Here is a 22,010-nt window from a genome sequence, read left to right as displayed (position 1 = left end):
GATCGATCTTGACGAATCGATGTTTTAAACGGCAAAGGGATCGATCCATTGATTAAATCAGTACCAAAGAATCGATCTTGGCCGAATCGATCTTTGAAAAATCAAATGTCTTTCTACAATTTATTTATTTATTCTATTGTATATTAGAACCGTCTTTTCTTTAAACAGGGGATAAAAATTGACATTTCTATTCAAATATCAAAGTCATTTTATTTCGTCTCTCAGTATGAAGGTCACAAAAAAAACTTCAAAACCCAGAAAAAATGCATTTCCCATGGAATTATTTAATTAAATAAATTATTATTGGAAATTCCACAATTGATATTCGTTTAGTACTCAGCTAGCAAAAATTCCATAAAATCTGATGTCATCATTCAATTTCATCACAATTTTCACTGTCAACCTAGTGAATGTGACGGTGTAAATAAAACTTGTAGCCACTTATTTTGAATATACACAACTGCTTCTCCTAGATTGACGACTAGGATTGGGCGATTTTCATAAAAAGATCGATCTTGACGAATCGATTCTCAAAACAGCTTAGGGAACAATTCTCCGTTGAAATCTCTATCCGAGAATCGATCTTTGGGAAATCGAAAGCCTTTTTTAATTCATTCATTTATAATTTTTTTTTTATTGAAATACAAAACTTGGATTTAACGCCAATCAGTAGCTGCCGCTAGTTGTGACTCTGTCAGCACTTATACGGAAGTAAATCATAGACGAATAAAACTGACTTTGGCAGCCAGCTCAAGGAAGCGATCCAACTGTTGACATTATGTTTATAGAATTTGTTAAGTAGTCTTTGGTGGAATTAAAATCGATGTACAAGAAAAAACAAATCTACAAAAAGTTTTTCTAAGATCGAAAAAATCGAAAAAAGATCGATTTTTTCGAGTACGAAGAATCGATCCAAAAAATCAGAAATCTGGATGGAAAAGATCGATCTTCTGAAGAACGATCCAATATTGCCCAATACTATTAGAGATAGCGAAGGTGAACTGAATCTTACTTTGTGTGAGGATTAAACGGGATTACACGGGTGATTGTAGGTAAAGATCGAGAGAAGAAATAGTGCGATCATTCAATTATTATTACAACCTGAAATTTTATCTTAAACACGAGCCATTTTAGTTATGTCATTCGGCAAAAGTTGCAAGCGTGTTTAGCACATTTTTCTCAGTACTGTTCTAATATCATTTTCCAGATTCTAACACAATCGATTTATAACAATACACACAGGTTCGATCACATTTCATCATTGCATCACTTCAATCACCAGAAGGGAGGGAGTCCTCACCAGCTTCTCTTACCTTCGTTTTTGAAGAATAAATCCAGCGAAACCGCGCTCCGGTACGCCTCGTCCTTCATGTAGAACGTATTGAATGACATCGTTTCGATTTCCAGCACGCTGTACCCACTGTCCAGCTCTTTGAGCAGATCGGCCAACTGACGCACGTTGGCTTTGAGCAAACAGTACACTCGCCAATTGGCCGCGATAATCCGCTCCTCGCCGTTTTCGCCACTATAGTTCTCGACCGTTCGGGCCAAGTGCTCCCGGATGTAGTCCCTCAGGCCGTGATCGCTGGTTTCGGCCGCGATCTGGTAGAACACATACTTCGAGACGCGCTCGATGTTCGTCAGGATATGCTCCGCCTTGTAGAGCTGTCGGTTAGAGAGCAACCGGTAGACGTACGCGTTAACCTGTGGAAGCGACCAAGTGCAAACAATGAATGACGAGCGCAAGCAGTCGAAGCAGGAAGTTTTGATTGACCTAGGAGCTTGTTTTTGCAGAGAGTTGGGAGCGAGAGAACTCAACCCAACGGGGAGAAGCTCTTAATAACACAGAAAAAAGCACAGGCGTAGGCTTGCTGATAAGAAGCGAAGATTTGGCCGGGTAGCTGTTGTAAACCGGCATCGGTTCTAGCATTTGCTTTCTTATTTTCATGGCGATAATATTGTTTTATTTTTTTTTACCGTTAAATTTGTAATGTTTAATTTCACGGTCATCAACATTGGGTTAATTTTTGTAGATAATCTGAACGACAAAAGATTGTCGCTTCCTTGTTATGAATCTTGTAACAGGTACAAAAAAGTTTAGTGTATCTATGAGGATGCTGTTTTTCAACTGCTGCTACCCCATTTCTCTTACATACGACAAAGAAAGGATGTGTTCATGCATGCATGCGCGGAGACGAAGCCGTGCATGTACACCTCAGAACACCCCGCTGCAATTTCGACTGTCGACGATTTCTCCCGACAGCAATAAGCAGAAACAAATCTTTCCACACCAATGATTCATATGCATATAGTCTGGCGCCTCGAGTGGAGCACAGATGTTGTTTTGGATTGGTAATATTGATAGTCGATACGTCGACGCCTCTTTGAACCGGGGAAGGTCCTGAATTGACCTTTTCGTAGATTGGCTTGTTTTATAAATACGTGTGAGACGTACGATGCATTGCTTGGGCTGAGCGTTTTGGAATTAGCGAAAAAATCTGGTGTTACAAAGTAACACACTCTAATCAGTGCAATATTTTATTCTAAGTGGAACAGTTATTTGGTATAGTGCAGTGTGAATGTCATAACAAACGAGAGATGCCAAGGTGTGATTATGATGAATTGATATAGAACACTACTTCGTGGCGAACAAATTTTGAATGTTCAGCAAATGTACGATGAAAATGCTCGCAAATTTAGACCATTTTCTTGTGTTCAACGACGAAGCTTATTTTTGATTGAATGGATAACTGTTATGTTCATAATTTTCAAGTAATTGAATGACAATCAACATTGGAAGCAATGTAATATACAACCCCTAGAAGAAAATGTCGTTGCGTCGATGATTTCAATTTGAACTTACTAGACGGCTCAAATGAGCTTGTTCAAAACTATCGTTGAACAAAACAAAACTAGACGCTGACAACCTTCCTCTCAGACCATAGAACCTTTGTTTATTAAAACCTCATATACAAAATTCAATCAACTCTCAATTAAGTCGTGGATTGTTTTGGGAAATATATATTTGAGAGAGATTTAAAAATTTTACAAATGGCTCAACTAATAAATATAGCTTGTGAACAGTATGATAAGATCAGCAACATTTGACGATGCATTGAAAATTGAAAAAGTAGTAGGGGAAGCGAGGGTAAGCACGCCACTGAGGATAAGACCGGCACCCCCTGAGTTTTACTAGAAAACTCTGATTAACTACGTTTTTGAATACTATACATGTTAGTATTTATTATTTTAGACGTTTTCAATCACATCGAACCCAACATGATCCGTTAATTGTAAAAATATAAATCAAAACAAACTCGAATGCCGATGATATGTAGCCGGATGTAATTTTCCGTCAGTTTAAGCTTTTATTGTTGAACGCGGTTTCAAATTCTTTTCCGTTGCTCTACAGTTTGTCCCCTGGATTGTTAGCAATCACTGGGATTCGAGTTGAGGTAAGTTAAAGCAATAAGTTGATAGAAATAGTCTTCGTGAAAAAATGTGTGCTGTCGGGGTAAGTCCGTCACCCTTTGAATGGGGGATCCCGGCATGGTTTGCGTTTAGTTGAAGGTTTCTAAGACATAGTTTCCATCAATTTCAGATGCCTCGCCGCTACCAAAGGAAAACGAATCGAGGGAGTTGGTCCCAGGAGAACCTCACCCTTTCAAAAGAGGCTATTGCTAGTGGAGTTTCTATCAAACGTGCTTTCACGACTTTTGGAATACCCAGGTCTATATTACATGATCACGTTTTTCAGAAGGTGGTAAGCTCGAAACTAGGACCAAGAAAGACCCTATTTACGGTGGAGCAGAAAGCGGAGATCATGCAGCACCTACTTGACCTAGAAAACCGATTTTATGGCATCGCGAAGATTGACGTACGGAAGCTAGCTTTTGAGCTTGCTGGAAGAAATGGAATCGCTTGTTCGTAAGTTGTTTTTTATGAATTGAACTACTGATGTAAATTTAATGTTGGATTTTGGCTGTTCGATAAAACTAAATGAACTTCATTATTGAACGAAAAATAATGGCTATATGGTCATAACGAAAATAATAAACTAATTACAAATAAACATAATTTAATTAGTTTTATTGCCATCATAATCACAAAAACCTGAAATAATTTACCTACAGTCATGAACTTATAGTTCTCTGTGATTTCAAGTCGAATCCTAGTGTGATTAAAAGCGTCGTATGACGGATATTGATTCAAGTAAGAAGAAAAACAGACCACCGGTAAGTGTTCAATGTGGTCCTAGATTCCATTAAACTTGTAATTGAATTGTGGTGTGGTTTGGTGATTTCTTCTCCATATTCCATGTTCATCGGAACTTGTTCCGACCATATCTCCGGAATCGGTTGAACGATCCGAATCATACTCGACAGCGACATCTAGAATTAGAATACCTTCTATTTGCCGACAGTCATATTCAAACTGGTTCATCTGTTGCCAAGTATATATATTGAGAAATTGAGATGACGGTCTTACCCCGTAGGGTACCGGTGTTACCCCCATGGGGTGCCGGTTTCACCCGCACTGGTTGATGAGCTTCATTTTTATGGTAGTTTTTTAAATTGACTATTACTTGAGAAAATTACCGTTTAAATGTACTGATATTCCTTATATCTCATGGCAAACGAACTAGACAATGATTCTGTGGAGGAAACATATCAATATATGCCCGCAGATCTCACAAAACAATACTTTTCCTTAGGAGGTCGGGCATACCCCCATTCCCCTACTTTTGTACGAAACCGGAAGCAAGCACGACAAAGTTAACTTTATAAATCATGAATATAAACTTATAAGCTCATCAACTGAAGGAACATTGCTTCCGAAATGTGTTAGTTTAGTTAGCTCAAACCAATTCTGATTCATTCAAGAATCGTACACTGAATCAGAACATTAATAAGTTTAATAAGTAATAAGTAAGTTTGCTGCTATACAAATGAAACATTTCCGCATAATTCAAAAACTATTCAAACAAACGGAACCAAATTTAGAAAGGAGAGGGGGTCCCATGAAAATAATGCACATATTTCAACCAAACATGACAATCGAAAATTTTCGGAAAACTCTGAAGAAAAATTCGAAAAATTTAATTCGCATGTGTTCTACAACTACATATTGACAAGCGGTGTTAGTTCATTTGATGTTTGCGGTAACGAAATTGATCTTCGTTCGAAAGTGAAAATGGATTTTAATGTGATAAAACGCCCTGCTATATCGTTTTTTATCTAAATAAATAAAAAATGGATCGCCGAATGTGTTAATAAGATCAAAACTCAATTGTCCGGTTTAGAGCTGTCTTCATTCTATCATATTTTCTGTATCAAACATTTATTCCATGTAACGGAGAAACATGTCATTTGCAAGTGGATGAAAAATCTTGCACGAGAATTGTGTCTGAAAATAATCTGAGATTATAATGTCGAGTTTTGGTAGAAGTACTGTCATTTTATAGTAAAAATAATTTTAAAGGGTAGATTAGAAGATCAATCAATGAACAGTTCTACCACTGGACCCATGAACGTGCGCTTAGTAGGAAGACGTGGATGTGATAACGAAAAATAAATTTTGGGCGGGACGAAATTTGCCGGGTCAGCTAGTTTCACATAAAAGCAAAGGTCTCTTCAGTCGTCGAGACTCAAAAACCCAAGAAAATAATCAGTTTCAAAATTGTCCTCTGAAAGTAATCATTTGAGGCGCAGTTTTTAAGTTACACAGAAGCTTCATTCAAATACGTTTCATTTGTTTTAAAGAATTTGGAAAATTGATCAGGAAGTTTGAATGTTTCTAAAAATCGGTTTAATTTGCCATTTATCTTCCAAATCAGCGTAATATTGAATAATACAGGGTCTTCCAGATTAAACGCACACGCAACAAATTTTAATAGCTTCTACAAAAGTGAACCGACTTCAATTTTTAAAAAAAAAGAAAATAAATCTTATTTCAGGACATTTTCGATTTGAATTCTTTCCATAAGAGGACAAAGTTTCGAAAGACATCTAAAAAATAAATACAAAATTAATATTTTAGATATTCCAAATTAAAGTTTTTTTGTGAATAAAAAACAGCACAATTTTTTTTCAGTGTATATTTTTTTTACGTTTAAACATCAATACTCTATAACTCTTTCTAAAACACTATTTCGGTACAGCTCATAGTTTTTGAGATATAAACAATCAAAAATTTGTCTTACTAAAATCGATACGCCCTTTTCAAAAGTTACGCTTGAGTCAAAAAATTCCCAATTGCTGTGAAAAATTCATATTTCCTCCAACCCAAACGGAATACATATCTTCATTTGAATCAAAAACATCGCCAGTTGTTGCATTATGCTCAGGTAGGAAAGAACTAATCATGAATGAATTATTCTCAGCTGATTCTATAAAATCACGAAAACTATTTACTTTTTTCCAGGGTTGCCAAAAATTTTTCTAAGGAGTTGTTTCAAAAAATTTCGATGAATTTTCAAATCATACCCGAAATGATAAACGAGCGAATTGAATAAAACAACTTCGAAGTCACCTTCGTCAAAAATGCGGTCGTGTCCTGGTCACAACCCCCAACATTTTTTTATACAAATAAATTGTGAAGTTTTATACAAGATAATTAAGTAATAACATCATGCTTCGTTACTGATGATTGCGCCGGCTAGTGACCATTCTATCCTGGATTTCTCGAGTCGAGAAAGACGCACCACGCTAGATATGAGGTACAGACTAGGGGGGCGTTGCTGATTAATGGTCAGCTGCATCCCAATAGGAAGTATCCCGTGTCGGGCACACGTACAGAGCATTGGAGACAGCAACATCCCAATTACGAAAACACATGTAATACTAACCTCGAGCCAACCGCGAGTAATCGGTTACATATTACTAACATAGATAACAAGAAAAATTGTCAAAGTATTGAACTCCCGGCCCGTAAGGCTTACGCCATATGAGCCTTTATAAAAATATATATTTTGGAAAAAAAAAAAATCATACTTCGTTCTCCAAATCATCTCACCTTTTGCAAGAAATAATTTTTCGCCTCCGTGTGGGTGAGTTCGTTTCGTTGGGCGAGAAAGCTTACGCAGAGATTGACGTGTTTACCCTTGGTGGCTACATCCTTGATGACAACATCGTCGTCTAGCTTCTCCCATCCTTTCACAATAATATCCTTCTCGGGTAGCATCCTGCCGAGCTTAGGACATTCAAAATTTGTTTACCACTAACAACAGTGCACAAATTGAGCAACTTTTCTGGCAGGTACACAACACACGCATCGAACAAGGAAACCTAATTATCCCCGACGAACAAGCGAATGAAGCTACACTTTTTTACTAACTGACGGGTAGATTATCCAGCAGCGAACGCTGACTCATCACCGAATACAGCTGTTGCATCCAACTGCACTAACGAACTGCTCGGAACCGATGAAAAACACTAAGAAAATGTTTGATAACAAGGAGAGCTTCGGATTCGAGATAAGACATATTTATGCCTGCTTTGACATTTCTCCTGCCTAGCTTTGGAAAACAGCTGTGTGTCATTTTTCAATGTTTTGATTGAAATGGTTGCGTACGTAAGCTAGAAAGTGATAGGGTAAATGGATGCGAGTTTGTATCTTGAAAAACGAATTGAATGATTCTAGAAAGTTTTGATTTTAAAAAAATATTAAACGTACACTGTTTTGGCAATCGTTACAGTCCAGGTATCGATATACATTGATTCAAACTCGTAATCGTACTTCACCATGCAGATCTCTTTTCCCTTCTTTTGAAAGTCGAAAACAAGCTTTCGGAACATTCTATTTAGAAAAAGTCATAGTGTCACAGGAGAGTTAAAAGGTTTGCTAGCTGTTTTCAGAAAAATGGTTTTTATTTCTCTAAAAATGGCGAATGTATGTGCAAATGTATGAAAATCGACTTAGTTGCTCACACAGCTGTTTGACAAACTGCTCTCTGGTTTCTATATGTTTGGATCGACGATTGGTCCTCTCAGAATTCACAAAACTAATACAGCTTTGATTGTCTTCCAGCATCTTTGTAGGTTCATTGTCATGTTCGCCCATCTCGTTCAGCAATCCTCGTGCTCGTGCAATCCAGCAACACCTTCTTAGGTGCACTGACCTTTCTGCCAAGGATCGCCGCACTAACGGCAATATCTGGTCTAGCACATACCGCAATATAGAGAAGAGCACCAACAAGACTTCTATACAATGTTCAATCAGTGAAAGTAGGACTTGTATCTTCTGTTGTCAGGAACCCTTCGTCCATTAATGTCTTCGCAATTTTCGCATCACTCAATCCTAATTTATCGATGACTTTTTGGATATAACCTTCGATACTTACACTGTAACTACCATTTTCACGTTTTATCTCTAGTCCCAAGAAATAATTCAAATCTCCGAGATCCGTGATCTCAAAATGTTTCTTCAATGACTGGTACGTAGATTCAACCATCGTTGATCTTCCCAGCGGACCATTATATCGTCCACATACACTAGCAAAAACACTCTCTTCTCATCTTCCACTTTCAAGTACAAGCACTTATCAGCACTGCTTTGTTTGAAATCATTTTTCAGAAGTACATCGTGTAGCTTTTGGTTCCAGCAACGTGCGGACTGTTTGAGATCGTATATACTTTTCTTTAATCTGCAAACAAAGTGTTCCTTACCTTTCTCCTCGTATCCAGGTGGCTATCTCATTGGTCGAGCTCACCGTACAAGTGGGCTGTTTTGACGTCGAAATGTTTAAGTGTCAAGTTTTTCTTCGAAGCAAGTGCAAGCAATACACGACTCGTGACGGGAGCGAAAACTTCATCATAATCCTCTCCGAACCGTTGCGAATAGCCCTGAGCTACCAGACATGCCTTGTGCTTGATCACATTTCCAACTGCGTTTCGCTTCAATTCATAAACCCAGCGGCAACCAATCACCTTCCGTCCTGCAGGTAACTCGACTAACTCCCATGTACTGTTTTCCGAGTGTGACTCCAACTCATCCAGCATTGCTTCTTTCCATTCTGCATTTTCTTCACTGTCAAAAGCTTCCCTCAAATTCTTGGGTTTACGTGCTTCCACAGCAGCGCAGGCCTCCTCAATCAACCAAACTGGTGCAATTCCTTTGTTGTTGCGTCTTGATCTGCGCGCGGTCTCGTCCAATGGAAAACCGTGGAACGAGGGTTCCCCATCGGATGCACTGTCGTATTGCGTTACATTAAGATCCTCATCGGCTAACGAATCTTCCGACCCTGCAGAAGGTGCAAGTGGAAATGTAACCACTCCTTCTGATGTCACAGTCTTCTGTTTGACAATACTCTCAACATTAAAATGTTCCTCGAACTTAGCATCCCTGCTGATTGTAATTCTTTTCGTTTTCAAGTTTGCGAAACAATAGGCTTTTTGCCCCTCAGCGTAACCGACAAACACTATTTTTTGAGCTTTTCTATCTAGTTTCTGACGTTTCTCTTTTGGGATATGAATGAAAGCTTCCGAACCATACACGCTTAGATGCCCATACGTAGGTTTCTTTTGTACCAAAGTTCGTATGGCGTAGATATTACCGACGATGAAGGCAAACGATTCTGCAAGTACGTTGCAGTACTAATCGCTTCACCCCAGAATAGCTCTTCTAGCCCTGAGTCTGCTAACATGCACCGTGTCATTTCAACTAAATAACGGGTTTTCCGTTCGACAACCCCGTTTTGTTGTGGGGAATATGGAGCCGTACGCTGATGTTCTATTCCACAATCAACGAAAAACTTACGCAAACTTTCACTGGAGTGCTCACCACCTCCATTCGATCTAATGATGGTGGGGTAGCGCCCGAACTGGTTTTTCACCAAGCCACAATACTCCCGAATGCGCACCTCTGCCTCTGATTTCCTCTGCAGCAAATAAACGATGGTATAGTGACTGTAATCGTCCACCATTGTCATGAAAAAACGAAACCCCCTCGCCGTTGACTCTTCCATTGGTCCACATAGATCAGTATGTACCAAATCACCGACGGCTGTCGTCTCTGAATCCGACACTTTCGGAAAAGGCTCACGAGTTTGCTTACCTTCACAACACGGTCCGCAAATTGATTTCAAATCACACTGATTCAGCTTCAAGCCGTGTCCCAAATTTTCACGTACTATCTTCATTACAGCTTGCGTGTCACGATGACCAAATCGACGATACCACAAATGCAAACAGGATCCATCAGCATAGCTTGCTCGTTAAAACGCTTCAAATTAGACTTGTATTTTTTATTTTTTCATTAGGGTGCTTATTTCCATTTTAGAGTGATCCAAAAAATCATTTTTTTCCACTTTTTCCCAAAATGACTTTTTTCAAAAACTTATAACTTTCGAACCACTTAACCGATTTAGATGCCGATATCGGATATCAAAATGAAGCCAATGAGCTTTAATTGAGAAATATTGAACTTGCAGATAATATAGAACCTATTTTCGTAATTATTGATTTTAATCGTTTTTTAGTGGTTTTAATGGCTTTGGAATAGGGGGCTTGATTGTTAATATTTTTTCTTGAAAGCTGAAAATTTTTTACATAAAGTATCTCGATATCAGATGTATCGTTTTGAAATATGATTTTTCAAAACTAATCAATGGTTCGAAAAACAAATTTTCCCAATTTTTCCCACTACAAAAAGTCATAACTTTGAACTATTGAACCGATTCATATCATCGACATATCAAATTGAAGCTTACGGGTTATTTTTCTTTGAACAAATATAACTTTTGCGAAAAAAATTGAATTTTTGTGTTTGTAATTATTGATTGAGTTTGTTTTTCATAGTTTTCTCGGTTAAAGATAGGAGCGCTATATTTTTTTTATATTTCTTATGGAAAGCTGAGGATTATTTACCTAACATACCTCGATATCAGAGATACGTTTTTAAGTCTTCGATCAATATTCCAATGTGACTAAACTAGACCTATGCGACTAGAATCCAATCTTCCCGCAAGTGTGATATTTTTTTCAAATTTTACTTATTTGCTTCAATTTAATATATCGATCATCTAAATCGGTTCAGTGGTTCAAATGTTATGATTTTTTGCAGAAAGTTATTTTTGGACAAAGGGGGAAAAAATATTTTTCGAACTACCGGTTAACTTTGAAAAATCATATCTAAAAACGGGAAAATAGCATTTCTGATATCGAGAAATGTTATGTAAAAAATCCTCAGCTTTCAAGAAAAAATATAAAAAAATATAGCGCCCTCTAGTCCAAAGTCATAAAAAAAATAAAAAAACGACTACAATCAATAATTACTAAAATATAATTATTTTTTTTGCAAGTTAAATATTTTTTAATAAAAGGCTAGGTCATTAGTTTCAATTTTATATGTCGATCATCTAAATCGGTTCAGTGATTCAAAAGTTATTAATTTTCATTTGTCATTTTTGGGAAAAAGTGGAAAAAAATTATTTTTCGGACCACCCTAAAATGGAAATGGGCACCCTAATGAAAAAATAAAAAATACGGGTCTAATGTTTTGCGATAAAGAACAAAATTACCACTTTTGGCGAAAATCTGAGAACCACTATATCGGTTTTGCATGGAATGGCTGTATATATACCCGGCAAACGTTGTTCTGCCATAAAAAATATTTCTAGTGAATATGTTAATTGTAAAATAAAAAATAGCTTATGTGTTGTAAGTGTGTTTAAATGTTTCAACGATCTACGCATACATACATACACATACATACGCGTTGTTAATTTTTATAAAAATCAGTATTTCTTCGTTGATATATTGGACATCCACCAAGGCTTGCGGTCTTGTCGTTGATGAAATTTATAAGAAAATGCAGTGTATATTTTCCATCTGCCATGCAAGGCTATACAAGTTTTAGATCACCACACGGCCATGAACCATGTCTGTGGTAACAATATCGAACAGTAACCCATATGTCGCCATAAGCAGACACGAAAGGGAATGTAAGTTGTTGAAAAGAGAAAGAAAATTTTTATTCGATGTTCTTTAAAAACGTAGAAGACATAGTCCTGACCCTAACTTAACTATTTTTCAATAAATCTCCTTGCATTTCAGCAAAACAATCTCATCTAGAACAGAAAATAATCATCAGAGACAATTTTCGTTCAACATTTTTCCCTAATTGCAGAAAATGCAATTTTTCATTAATTGTGAATAACCGTATCCTCTCTTTCGTCTGCAATGACGTCAGGGCAAAAGTACTTATGTGTATGACTTCCAAACTTCATACACACCAGATGGGCCAACCAGAAAGTCTGGCGGGTCGCAGGTTGAGTATCGCTGGTCTAACGTCATGTGTATTGATATAAACTAAATATAATAACTTTTCTGTATTAAAACTATGGAAAAATGTCATATATCATATATGTCAAATATCTTTGATGTGATGAATAGAGCCTCTTATTTTTCAAAAACCTGTGAAACATTGTTATATCCAAAAAGTCTACAACAAAAATAAAAAAGTGTTTTACAGATATGTCTGTAAATTAACAAACATATTTGTAAATCTGGCATCTCTGGTGGTCTGAGAATTTATTGCAAGAAATCGCTTGAAAACATGCATGAAATTGCTTGAAAATGAAGTGGATTGAATCCGCACCACGTCAAAATCATAAACAAATCATATCTCGAAGTACCTCATATGACAGCAGCAAAGCTGCTAAAGGGTGTGTCACATCAATTTGCATCACGGAAAAAACGCTGTAGAAATTCGCCCAGTAGACCGATCTTTTTGAAAATTTTAGACAGTAAAATAAAAACTATTAAACAGCTTTTGGCATTTTCTTTTTATTCATACTTCGAGCCCAAGCCCGTATGCTCCCACCTTCCTCTTTACCCCGTCCATAAGGTTCTGTACAACGTCAGGTTGTAGTTTTTTTTTAACAGAAATCCATTTTCTCTTGAAGTCCGCCTCCGATTTGACAACTTTTGGGTTCTTCCGGAGGGCCTGCTTCATAATCGCCCAATATTTCTCTATTGGGCGAAGCTCCGGCGCGTTGGGCGGGTTCATTTCCTTTGGCACGAAGGTGACCCTGTTGGCTTCGTACCACTCCAACACGTCCTTTGAATAGTGGCACGAAGCGAGATCCGGCCAGGAGATGGTCGGGCCCTCGTGCTGCTTCAATAGTGGTAGTAAGCGCTTCTGTAGGCACTCCTTAAGGTAAACCTGCCCGTTTACCGTGCCGGTCATCACGAAGGGGGCACTCCGTTTTCCGCAAGAGCAGATCGCTTGCCACACCGTGTACTTTTTGGCAAACTTGGATAGTTTCTGCTTGCGAATCTCCTCCGGAACGCTGAATTTGTCCTCTGCGGAGTAGAACAACAGGCCCGGCAGCTGACGAAAGTCCGCTTTGACGTAGGTTTCGTCGTCCATTACCAGGCAATGCGGCTTCGTCAGCATTTCGGTGTACAGCTTCCGGGCTCGCGTCTTTCCCACCATGTTTTGCCTTTCGTCGCGGTTAGGAGCCTTCTGAACCTTGTATGTACGCAGGCCCTCCCGCTGCTTGGTCCGCTGGACGAATGAACTTGACAAATTCAGCTTATTGGTGACATCCCGGACCGAACTTCTCGGATCACCTCTAAACTGCTTAACTACGCGCTTGTGATCTTTTTCACTGACGGAGCATCCATTTTTGCCGTTCTTCACCTTCCGGTCGATGGTTAGGTTCTCGAAGTATCGTTTTAGTACTCTGCTGACCGTGGATTGGACGATTCCCAGCATCTTACCGATGTCCCGATGTGACAACTCCGGATTCTCGAAATGAGTGCACAGGATTAATTCACGACGCTCTTTTTCGTTCGACGACATTTTTCCAAATTTACGAAAAATTGACAGTGAAGCATGGCCAACGTGATCTATACACTCTTATCTGATTATAAGCGAAATCTGAAGATATAATTCCTAAAAATTGAATTTCTACAGCGTTTTTTCCGTGATGCAATTTGATGTGACACACCCTTTATGTAAGGTGACTCAGTTGTTGCACTCATAATATTTTCGACTTTCAAAAAAAGGGAAAAGAGATATGCATGGTGGAGTATATGTTTATGATTTTGACGTGGGACTACGTCTAACCGGAGTATATGGGGGGTAAAATGAAAACCTAAACACAGATCATGCAGGAAAAAATGAAAGATTCCGATTGCTTATAACTCGAACATTACTTACTGGATCGGAAAAAAAATAGGGAATATTTCTACGCTTCTGTCGCATTTAATAAAATGTTATTTTTCATTAGATAAACAATTGAATAACTGTAAAATGTTAAGAGTTATCTAAACGCCCTAGCTGCCTCGTTTTGATTGGCCCGATTTACGGTTTCTCTAACACAGCCATCAAAACCACGCAGCCTTGGGGATATCGGCATTGCAAACACATGAGGTTGGGGATATTTTTGTTCCGACTAAGTGTGTTTCCCTAACACAGACTTCAAATCCATGGAGAGTAGGGAAATTGGCATTGCAAATACATGCAGGTCGGGGGTAATTTTGTTCCGACTGAAATATGTTTCCCCAACATGGACTTCAAAACCAAGATGTCTGGGGAAAATGGCTTTGCAAACAAATGCAAATTGCCAGTACTTTTGTACTTGCTTGCCTTTGTGTAAACTAGAAAATGTTTCCTTAACACGGTCTCCTAAACTTAGGAACCTGGGAAAATCGTGCAGACACTAGAGGCGAATGAACTTTTAAGTATAAATCCTCTATAGTATAAAAAAAGAAGCTGTTGATTCCTGCAAGCCGGGGGTGCTTTTTTGCACTCCGAAAAGTGTTTTCCTAACACAAAACCAGGTACGAACACAACGCTTTGGCTCGGTTATTCAAGATTGCATTGAAGGATATGCCTTCATATCTTCTGCTCACTGAATTTCTTCGCATACAACTTGATGATAAGGAAAATGTTGATAACCATTTGCTGCGATAACGCCTATTGATTAAACAATATGCGTTCGACGCACATGTCAAAATTGAAACTGAGTGCCTGAAGTTTATCAAATCAAGCAAATTCGCTGTTCGAGAAGTACATACACTTGAGAGATGCAAATTTCAGAAGGAAACGTAAAATAAAATAATCGTTTGATAATTCTTCCGTTAACATTTTTTGTCCTAGGCATCATACCGAACGTAAAAGGACTGTCATTAAATTTACTTGTAACGAAGAACATAACATATCACAATGCATGAATTGACCTTACATGGCATTATACAATCTTTTTACTCACAAAGCAATTATATTGAAGTCAATTGAATTCAGAAATTGTTTCAATCAATCAAAAAATGAACCAATACAAACAAATGATTGCTAAGCTAAGGTAGTCCCACGTCAACCTTGCGGTTATATAATAGATATAACCCACCCATTTTTTAAACATGAACTAAAGAATATATTTTTGTTCATTTAATCTGGGAATCTGGTGAGTTAAAATTGCCTAATCTTGTCAAGTTCATACTTTGAGTTTGTATTACGACAATGGTTCTATTAATCCATTTTGGTATTCTTTTTTCGGTTATCATAGATTTTTGACGTGGGACTACATCTAACCGGAATACATGGGGGGTTAAATGAAAACCTAAACACAGAACATGTAGGAAACAATGAAAGATTTCGAATGCTCATAACTCGAACATTTTTCAATAGATCGGAAAGATGTTTGCGTCAATTGATAGGAAACATTTTCACGCATCTATTACAATTAATAAAATGTTATTTTTCCTGAGATAAGCAATTGAATAACGGTAAAATGTCGCTATCTAAATGGCGCTATCTCAACGCCCTTACCTTTCCCTTTTTGATTGACCCAATTTACGGTTTCCCGAACACAGCCATCAAAACCAAAGTGCTAGGAAAAATTGGCATTGCAAATACATGCAAGTTGGAGGAAACTTTTGTTCCCGCCGAAGCGTGGTCCCTTACACATCCATCAAAACCAAGGTGCCTTACATTACATGGCGTCTGTCCAAATTCTTTTATTCAAATTTTTATTCTGTTTTATGTTGAATTCAATTGAATTCGAAAATTGTTTCATTCAATCAATAATTTAATCAATATAAACGAATGATTACCAACCAACGGAAGTCCCACGTCAAACTTGCGGTTATATCATTCTATCATAAATTTAAATAAACTTCTCTCAACAAGAATCAAACAATCAATCAAATTCAGGCATGTATCATTTGAGATCAAACATTATTCCAATTGAAAATTGCAGATGCTATGTACATTTAAACTTCACATTGTTTGAGCTACCTCCTCGACTTCTGTTTCAATATGAATGGAGATATAATCAGCTTTGGCTAATCCTTGACTTTTACCGTAATATACTGGTACCATCAGTGCTATCCCGCCCCTTCGACACATGTTACTTCTTCTCTCATTGCCTTTATCTTGTTTTCTCTTCTTCGAGCAATTTGACTGCTTTGATCTCTATCCATGTTTGAAATCCAATAGTCTATGTATTTTTATTTGTACCTTGTGGAATCGGTTTTTTGATTCGGGATCTAGTTTCACCGAATATTAGGGGCAGCAGTAAGCGAGGAAATTATTTTGCGATGCATTTTAGATCGTCTCGAAGTTGGCCCAACACTGAAGAAGCTGATGTAGCCTTTCTCATAGATCAGAAAATAAGAACAAAAATAATATTGCTACCTTTTGCAAAGTAGCGAAATATGTTGAAAAACGCATTTCAAGCATGTTAATATGTCGATGTAAAAAGGGTATCAAAGCTGGAAGTAACTGTTTTGATCAATGAAAAAATTGGTTAATTGACAACTTCATCGTGGTATCAGTGGACTTCAAAGATGCCACTTCACCATTCATATCGATTCATACCTTCCATACCGGAACAATTATGATCACGAATATACTGAAACTGTTAGGCTAGGCGCAAATTGAGAAGCGTATAGCGCTCGTAAACGAACACGAGACAACCAACACGACTCATGCGTGCCACAAACGTAGCGTGGTGAAGCGCATATTCAGTCGCAGTTTGGTGTAAATAACGTGCCACTCGCATAAAATGTCTGATTCACACAGATTTGCGCGATATATTTATTTACTAACACAATCACCCGGTACGCCAAACTCACGGCGCTATATGATTGTTCACTAACACAACCACCACAACCGGTACGACCAGCACGAGAAACTGTGGTTCAGCCACAGCGTCACGCGAGTCGTGTCTCACGAGCGCTCCACAATCTCGCGTCATCTAGTCAATTTGCGCCGTTCTATCTGTTTTCATTTGCCACAAAAACAGGCGCTATATCGCGGCAAGTTACTCGCGCTATACGCGTCTCAATTTGCGCTTGGCCTTATACACTTACTTACGCGTTGATGTTTGCGGTAATGAAATGAAATTGATCTTCGATCGAAAGTAGAAATGGATTTTAATGTAATAAAACGTACTCCTATATCGTCTTCTATTTATATAAGTAAAAATGGATCGCCGAATGTATTGGTAAGAGCAAAATTCGAGAAAGGAATTGTCCGATTTAGGGCTGTCTTCATTCTATCGTATTTCAAAAGTTATGACTTTTTGTAGTGGGAAATATGGGGAAAATTGTTTTTCGAACCATCGATTAGTTTTGAAAAATTATATTTTAAAAACGAAAAAAAATACATCTCTGATATCGAGATATTTTATGTAAAAAATTCTCAGCTTTCAAGAAAAAATATAAAAAAATATAGCGCCTCCTATTCTAAAGCCATGAAAACATTAAAATACGACTACAATCAATAATTGCGAAAATAGGATCCATATTCTCTGCAAGTTAAATATTTCTCAATTAAAGCTCATTGGCTTCAATTTGATATGTCGATCATCTAAATCGGTTAAGTGGTTCGAAAGTTATAAATTTTTGAAAAAAGTCATTTAGAAAAAGTGGAAAGAAATTGATTTATCGGATCACCTTAAAATGGAAATGGGCACCCTAATGAAAAAATAAAAAAATACGAGTCTAATGTTTTGCGATAAAGAACTAAAATTACCACATTTGACGAAGATCTGAGAACCACTATATTGGTTTGGCATGGAATGGCTGTATATATATATATATATATATATATATATATATATATATATATATATATATATATATATATATATATATATATATATATATATATATATATATATATATATATATATATATATATATATATATATATATATATATATAAAATACAATCTTACGTGCATCGCGATGTACAAAGTATTAATGAATATGTGAAAATTAACGTTAAAAGACATTTCTATAGATCTGCACACTTTTACAGACTTTTCCATATTTTTTACAGACATTCACATGTTTTTAAAGACTTTTTTAAAAAATCATCTGGCATCTCTTCCTTCCACTTTTTATCGAATATTTCCAAATCGCAGGTGTAAACACGTACGTGACTCTGACTTCGTTTGTTTTTAATTCGTTCGGGAAAACGTTATGTCAAAGAAAGGGGACATTAAAAATGCGTTGCTCTGTGAAAGGCTGAGATGCTTTTTCAGAGATGCAATGTTTAATTAAACAATTGACGGAAAAATGTAGTTCGTTCATTTTATAATTTTAATAATTTTTGCCCTTGACAACAATACCTCTTTTATAGGGTTGATTATCATAAGAAAAATAACACTCCTGATCGTTGGATCTCTTTTGACATTTCAATTGGATCTTTTTCGACAGCCGTTTTTATTCAGTCCGCACTACCTAGGTAAGAACGATTCTGCGTAATATGCATTTGAAAACTCTTAATAAACGTAACATTTTTCGTAGAGTGACTCCCTATAAAGACGTAGTTCTACGTCAATAGGCAAAAATATTCGAGTTAATGTTAGTGTTTCAAATCATAAGGGCCCAATTGACATTTTGGCAGACACGGAAATTTCAGTGTTTTTGACTTCTAAAATTCTCTAAACTTAAATTTAATTAAATTTTACATCTCGCCAAATGTTAGGTTTATTTATTACTAGCTGACCCGGCAAACTTCGTCCCACCCAAAATTTGTTTTTTGTTATCAATACCTTCAAACATTCACGTTTTCTTACTAAGCGCAAGTTCATGAGTCAAATCGCAGAACTGTTCATTGATTGATCTTCAAATCGACCCTGTTGAATTTACCTTTTACTAAAAAATTCCTAGTACTTCTACCAAAACTTATCATTATAATATCAGATTATTTTCAGACACAATTCTTGTTCAAGATTTTTCAACAACTTGCCCTTCAGAGAGACGGGAGGAGTGTCTATTCGCCATAGAAACGTTTTGTGTCCCCTAAAATCTTCGCATGTCAAATTTGGTATTTTCTTGATTAGTTTTCGAGTCATGCAGAAATTTGTCTTACATTTGTATGGCAGCTCCCCCTTAGAGAGGTGGTGGAGTGTCTAAGCACCGTGAAAACATTTATTGTGCCCAAAAACCTCCACATGCCAAATTTGGTTCCGTTTGCTTGATTAATTATCGAGTTATGCAGAAATTTGTGTTTCATTTTTATGGTAACCCCACCTAAGAGAGGGGGGAGGAGTATTTAACCACCATAGAATCATTTATTGCACCCTAAAACCTCCAGATGCCTAATTTGGTTGCATTTGCTTGATTAATTCTCGAGTAATGTAGAAATTTGTGTTTCATTTGTATGGTAGCTCCACCTAAGAGAGAGGAGAGAAATATCTAACCACCGTAAAAAACATTAATTGCACCCTAAATCCTAAAAACATGTCAAATTTGGTTTCGTTTGCTTGATTAAATCTCGAGTAATAAAGAAATTTGTGTTTCATTTGTATGGCAGCCCCCTCTAAGAGAGGGGGGAGAAGTATCTAACCTCCACAGAATCATTTATTTCACCCTAAACCTATCAGATACCTAATTTGGTTGCATTTGCTTGATTAAATCTCGAGTAATAAAGAAATTTGTGTTTCATTTGTATGGCAGCCCCATCTTAGAGAGGCGGGTTGAGTGTCTTACCACCATAGAAACATTTTTTTGCACTCTAAAACCTTCACATGCCAAATTTCGTTTCATTTGCTTGAATAATTCCCGAGTAATGCAGAGATTTGTGTTTCATTTGTATGACAGCCCCCCCTTTAGAGAGGGAGGAGGGGTCTCGAACTATCATGAAAACCTTCCCCGGCCCCAAAAACCTTTACATACCAATTTTCATGTCGATCGGTTCAGTAGGTTCCGAGTCCATAAGAATCAGACAGACAGCCATAAATCCATTTATATATATATATATATATATATATATATATATATATATATATATATATATATATATATATATATATATATATATATATATATATATATATATATATATATATATATATATATATATATATATATATATATATATATATATATATATATATATATATATATATATATATATATATATATATATATATATATGAACATTGGAATTATATTATTTGAACATTTTTCTTTCATTAAAACAAAAAAAAATACGAATTACACAAATTACAACATTTATTTCAATTTTCGCTCTGTTAAAGAAAAATAAACAAAGCCCGATTCACGAAAACATCTGGCAGCATATAATCATTCTGTGACGGTAATCCCAGTCTCTTACCGCTCACATTATGATCGGCTGCATCGGTAATTGGTACTATTAATAACACAACAATTGAAGCCTCATATCAACAATCTCGCTGTGTATGGTCCAACTGTAAACATTCGAACAACAGGAATATTCTTAGGCCGAGAAAGGAGACATGTGTATCGATAAGATAGGAATACTCTTACGCCCAAAATGGCTACTGTATAATAAACAACAAAATTATTGTATGATAAAAATGTGTACGAATAGATGCGGCTCAGTTACAGCTTAATTGCCTGATAATGTATATAATAAAATAAACAGATGGGATAAAACAATGGACAACATGGGAAAAAAAGATGCGAGAAATTTTTTTAGGCAAAATGTACTTGAAAAATAGATTTGATTGACTCCGCGCTAGGATTGGGCGATCTTTATAGAAAGATCGATCTTGGCAAATCGATTTTCCAAACGGCGTAGGGATCGATCCAAACCAAAGAATCGATCTTTGAAAATTTGAAAACTTTTTTTTTCCAATTTATCTGCTTCTTCTATAGGAGTGTTGTCTTTTGTTTAATAGGAAAACAGGAACACAAATTTCATATTTATATTCAAACATCAAAAGTATTTTGTTTTATTCCTCAGCATGCAGGCCACAAAAAAATTTAAAGTCTTGTTTATAGTCGTTTTACTAAATACATTAATTGAAAAAGCATTATTGTAAATTCAATAACTGGTATCTTTTCAGAACTCAGCTGACAACGATCCCATAAAATCCAATCGTGCCATACGTCTGTCATCTAATCGAAGCCGATTCTTGATTTTGGTGCCATTTCTAAAAAACAACATTTCTCCTGAAATTGATGTTAACATCTAGCAGGGCTCTACATAGTCATAGTCAACTGAGGATAGTCAGCTGACTATCTGACTGAATATATCCGTATTCAGTTAGTAATGACTTTTGGCTTATTCACGCAGTTTCTCCGCCAAAACGAATAAACAGTCAGTCGGGAGTTTAGTCGCTATCTCCCTCTACCAACTCGACTATATCATTTCATTCATTGCATTTTGAAATGACTTTCTCTCTCTCATGTACGTGTGCATGCATCGATGTTTGAGTTCAATGTGGTTTGACATACGCTGCAGGTGAGCTAGATTCTTTTGTATCATACACGAAAATTACTCGCACGTATAAAATAGCGTGCAGTGTGAGTGTGCGCGCGCTATTTCGCTCTTTATTTACTAATACTAACGCGAAGACCTCTTTTGATAAATGTCTAAGTTCGTTGGTTTGAGTTCACGATGGGTAGACAATTAACCGTCCATTGATGGGGTAACTACATTTTTGCATCAGAAATCAAGTTTTCGTTCCTCTTTATTCGGACGTAAAATAAGATTGCGTATGCGGGTATAAAATCAGTGTCAGGGGGAAATGGAAGTGTGGATTGAAGTCAGTTGAATGA

General features: G+C 36.8%; 2 protein-coding genes across 3 annotated transcripts in view; one reads left to right on the top strand and one right to left on the bottom strand.

Annotated features, from left to right (window-relative positions):
* The window catches only part of LOC129776604 (uncharacterized), a 30,915-nt gene extending 23,418 nt beyond the window's left edge, over positions 1-7,497 (bottom strand). Inside the window, exons 1-2 of the mRNA XM_055782338.1 lie at positions 7,015-7,497; positions 1,314-1,704 (exon numbers count right to left, since the gene is read on the bottom strand). Of these exons, the coding sequence (XP_055638313.1) occupies positions 1,314-1,704; positions 7,015-7,182 (559 nt within the window). The 5' untranslated portion in view covers positions 7,183-7,497. The remainder of the gene's footprint in view (positions 1-1,313; positions 1,705-7,014) is intronic.
* On the top strand, positions 2,338-3,970 carry LOC129776605 (uncharacterized). 2 transcript variants are annotated; one of them, XM_055782340.1, is made up of 4 exons: positions 2,338-2,606; positions 3,413-3,455; positions 3,602-3,701; positions 3,758-3,970. In XM_055782340.1, exons 1-4 carry the CDS (start codon positions 2,599-2,601, stop codon positions 3,838-3,840), a joined length of 234 nt encoding a protein of 77 aa, XP_055638315.1. In that variant the 5' UTR covers positions 2,338-2,598; the 3' UTR covers positions 3,841-3,970. The 2 variants fall into 2 exon arrangements, with proteins under 2 accessions (XP_055638315.1, XP_055638314.1); XM_055782339.1 differs by having other exon boundaries at positions 3,602-3,970.
* Positions 7,498-22,010: the final 14,513 nt, after the last annotated feature.

This window comes from Toxorhynchites rutilus, chromosome 3 (assembly GCF_029784135.1).
Source record: "Toxorhynchites rutilus septentrionalis strain SRP chromosome 3, ASM2978413v1, whole genome shotgun sequence".
In the NCBI taxonomy this organism is placed as follows: domain Eukaryota; kingdom Metazoa; phylum Arthropoda; class Insecta; order Diptera; family Culicidae; genus Toxorhynchites; species Toxorhynchites rutilus.
This window is presented reverse-complemented; position numbering and strand designations above follow the sequence as displayed.

Excerpts from the sequence above, each read along its gene's own strand:
- LOC129776605 (XM_055782339.1), top strand. Across the intron at positions 3,456-3,601 it reads TCACTGGGATTCGAGTTGAG|ATGCCTCGCCGCTACCAAAG; the intron begins GTAAGTTAAAGC and ends CATCAATTTCAG.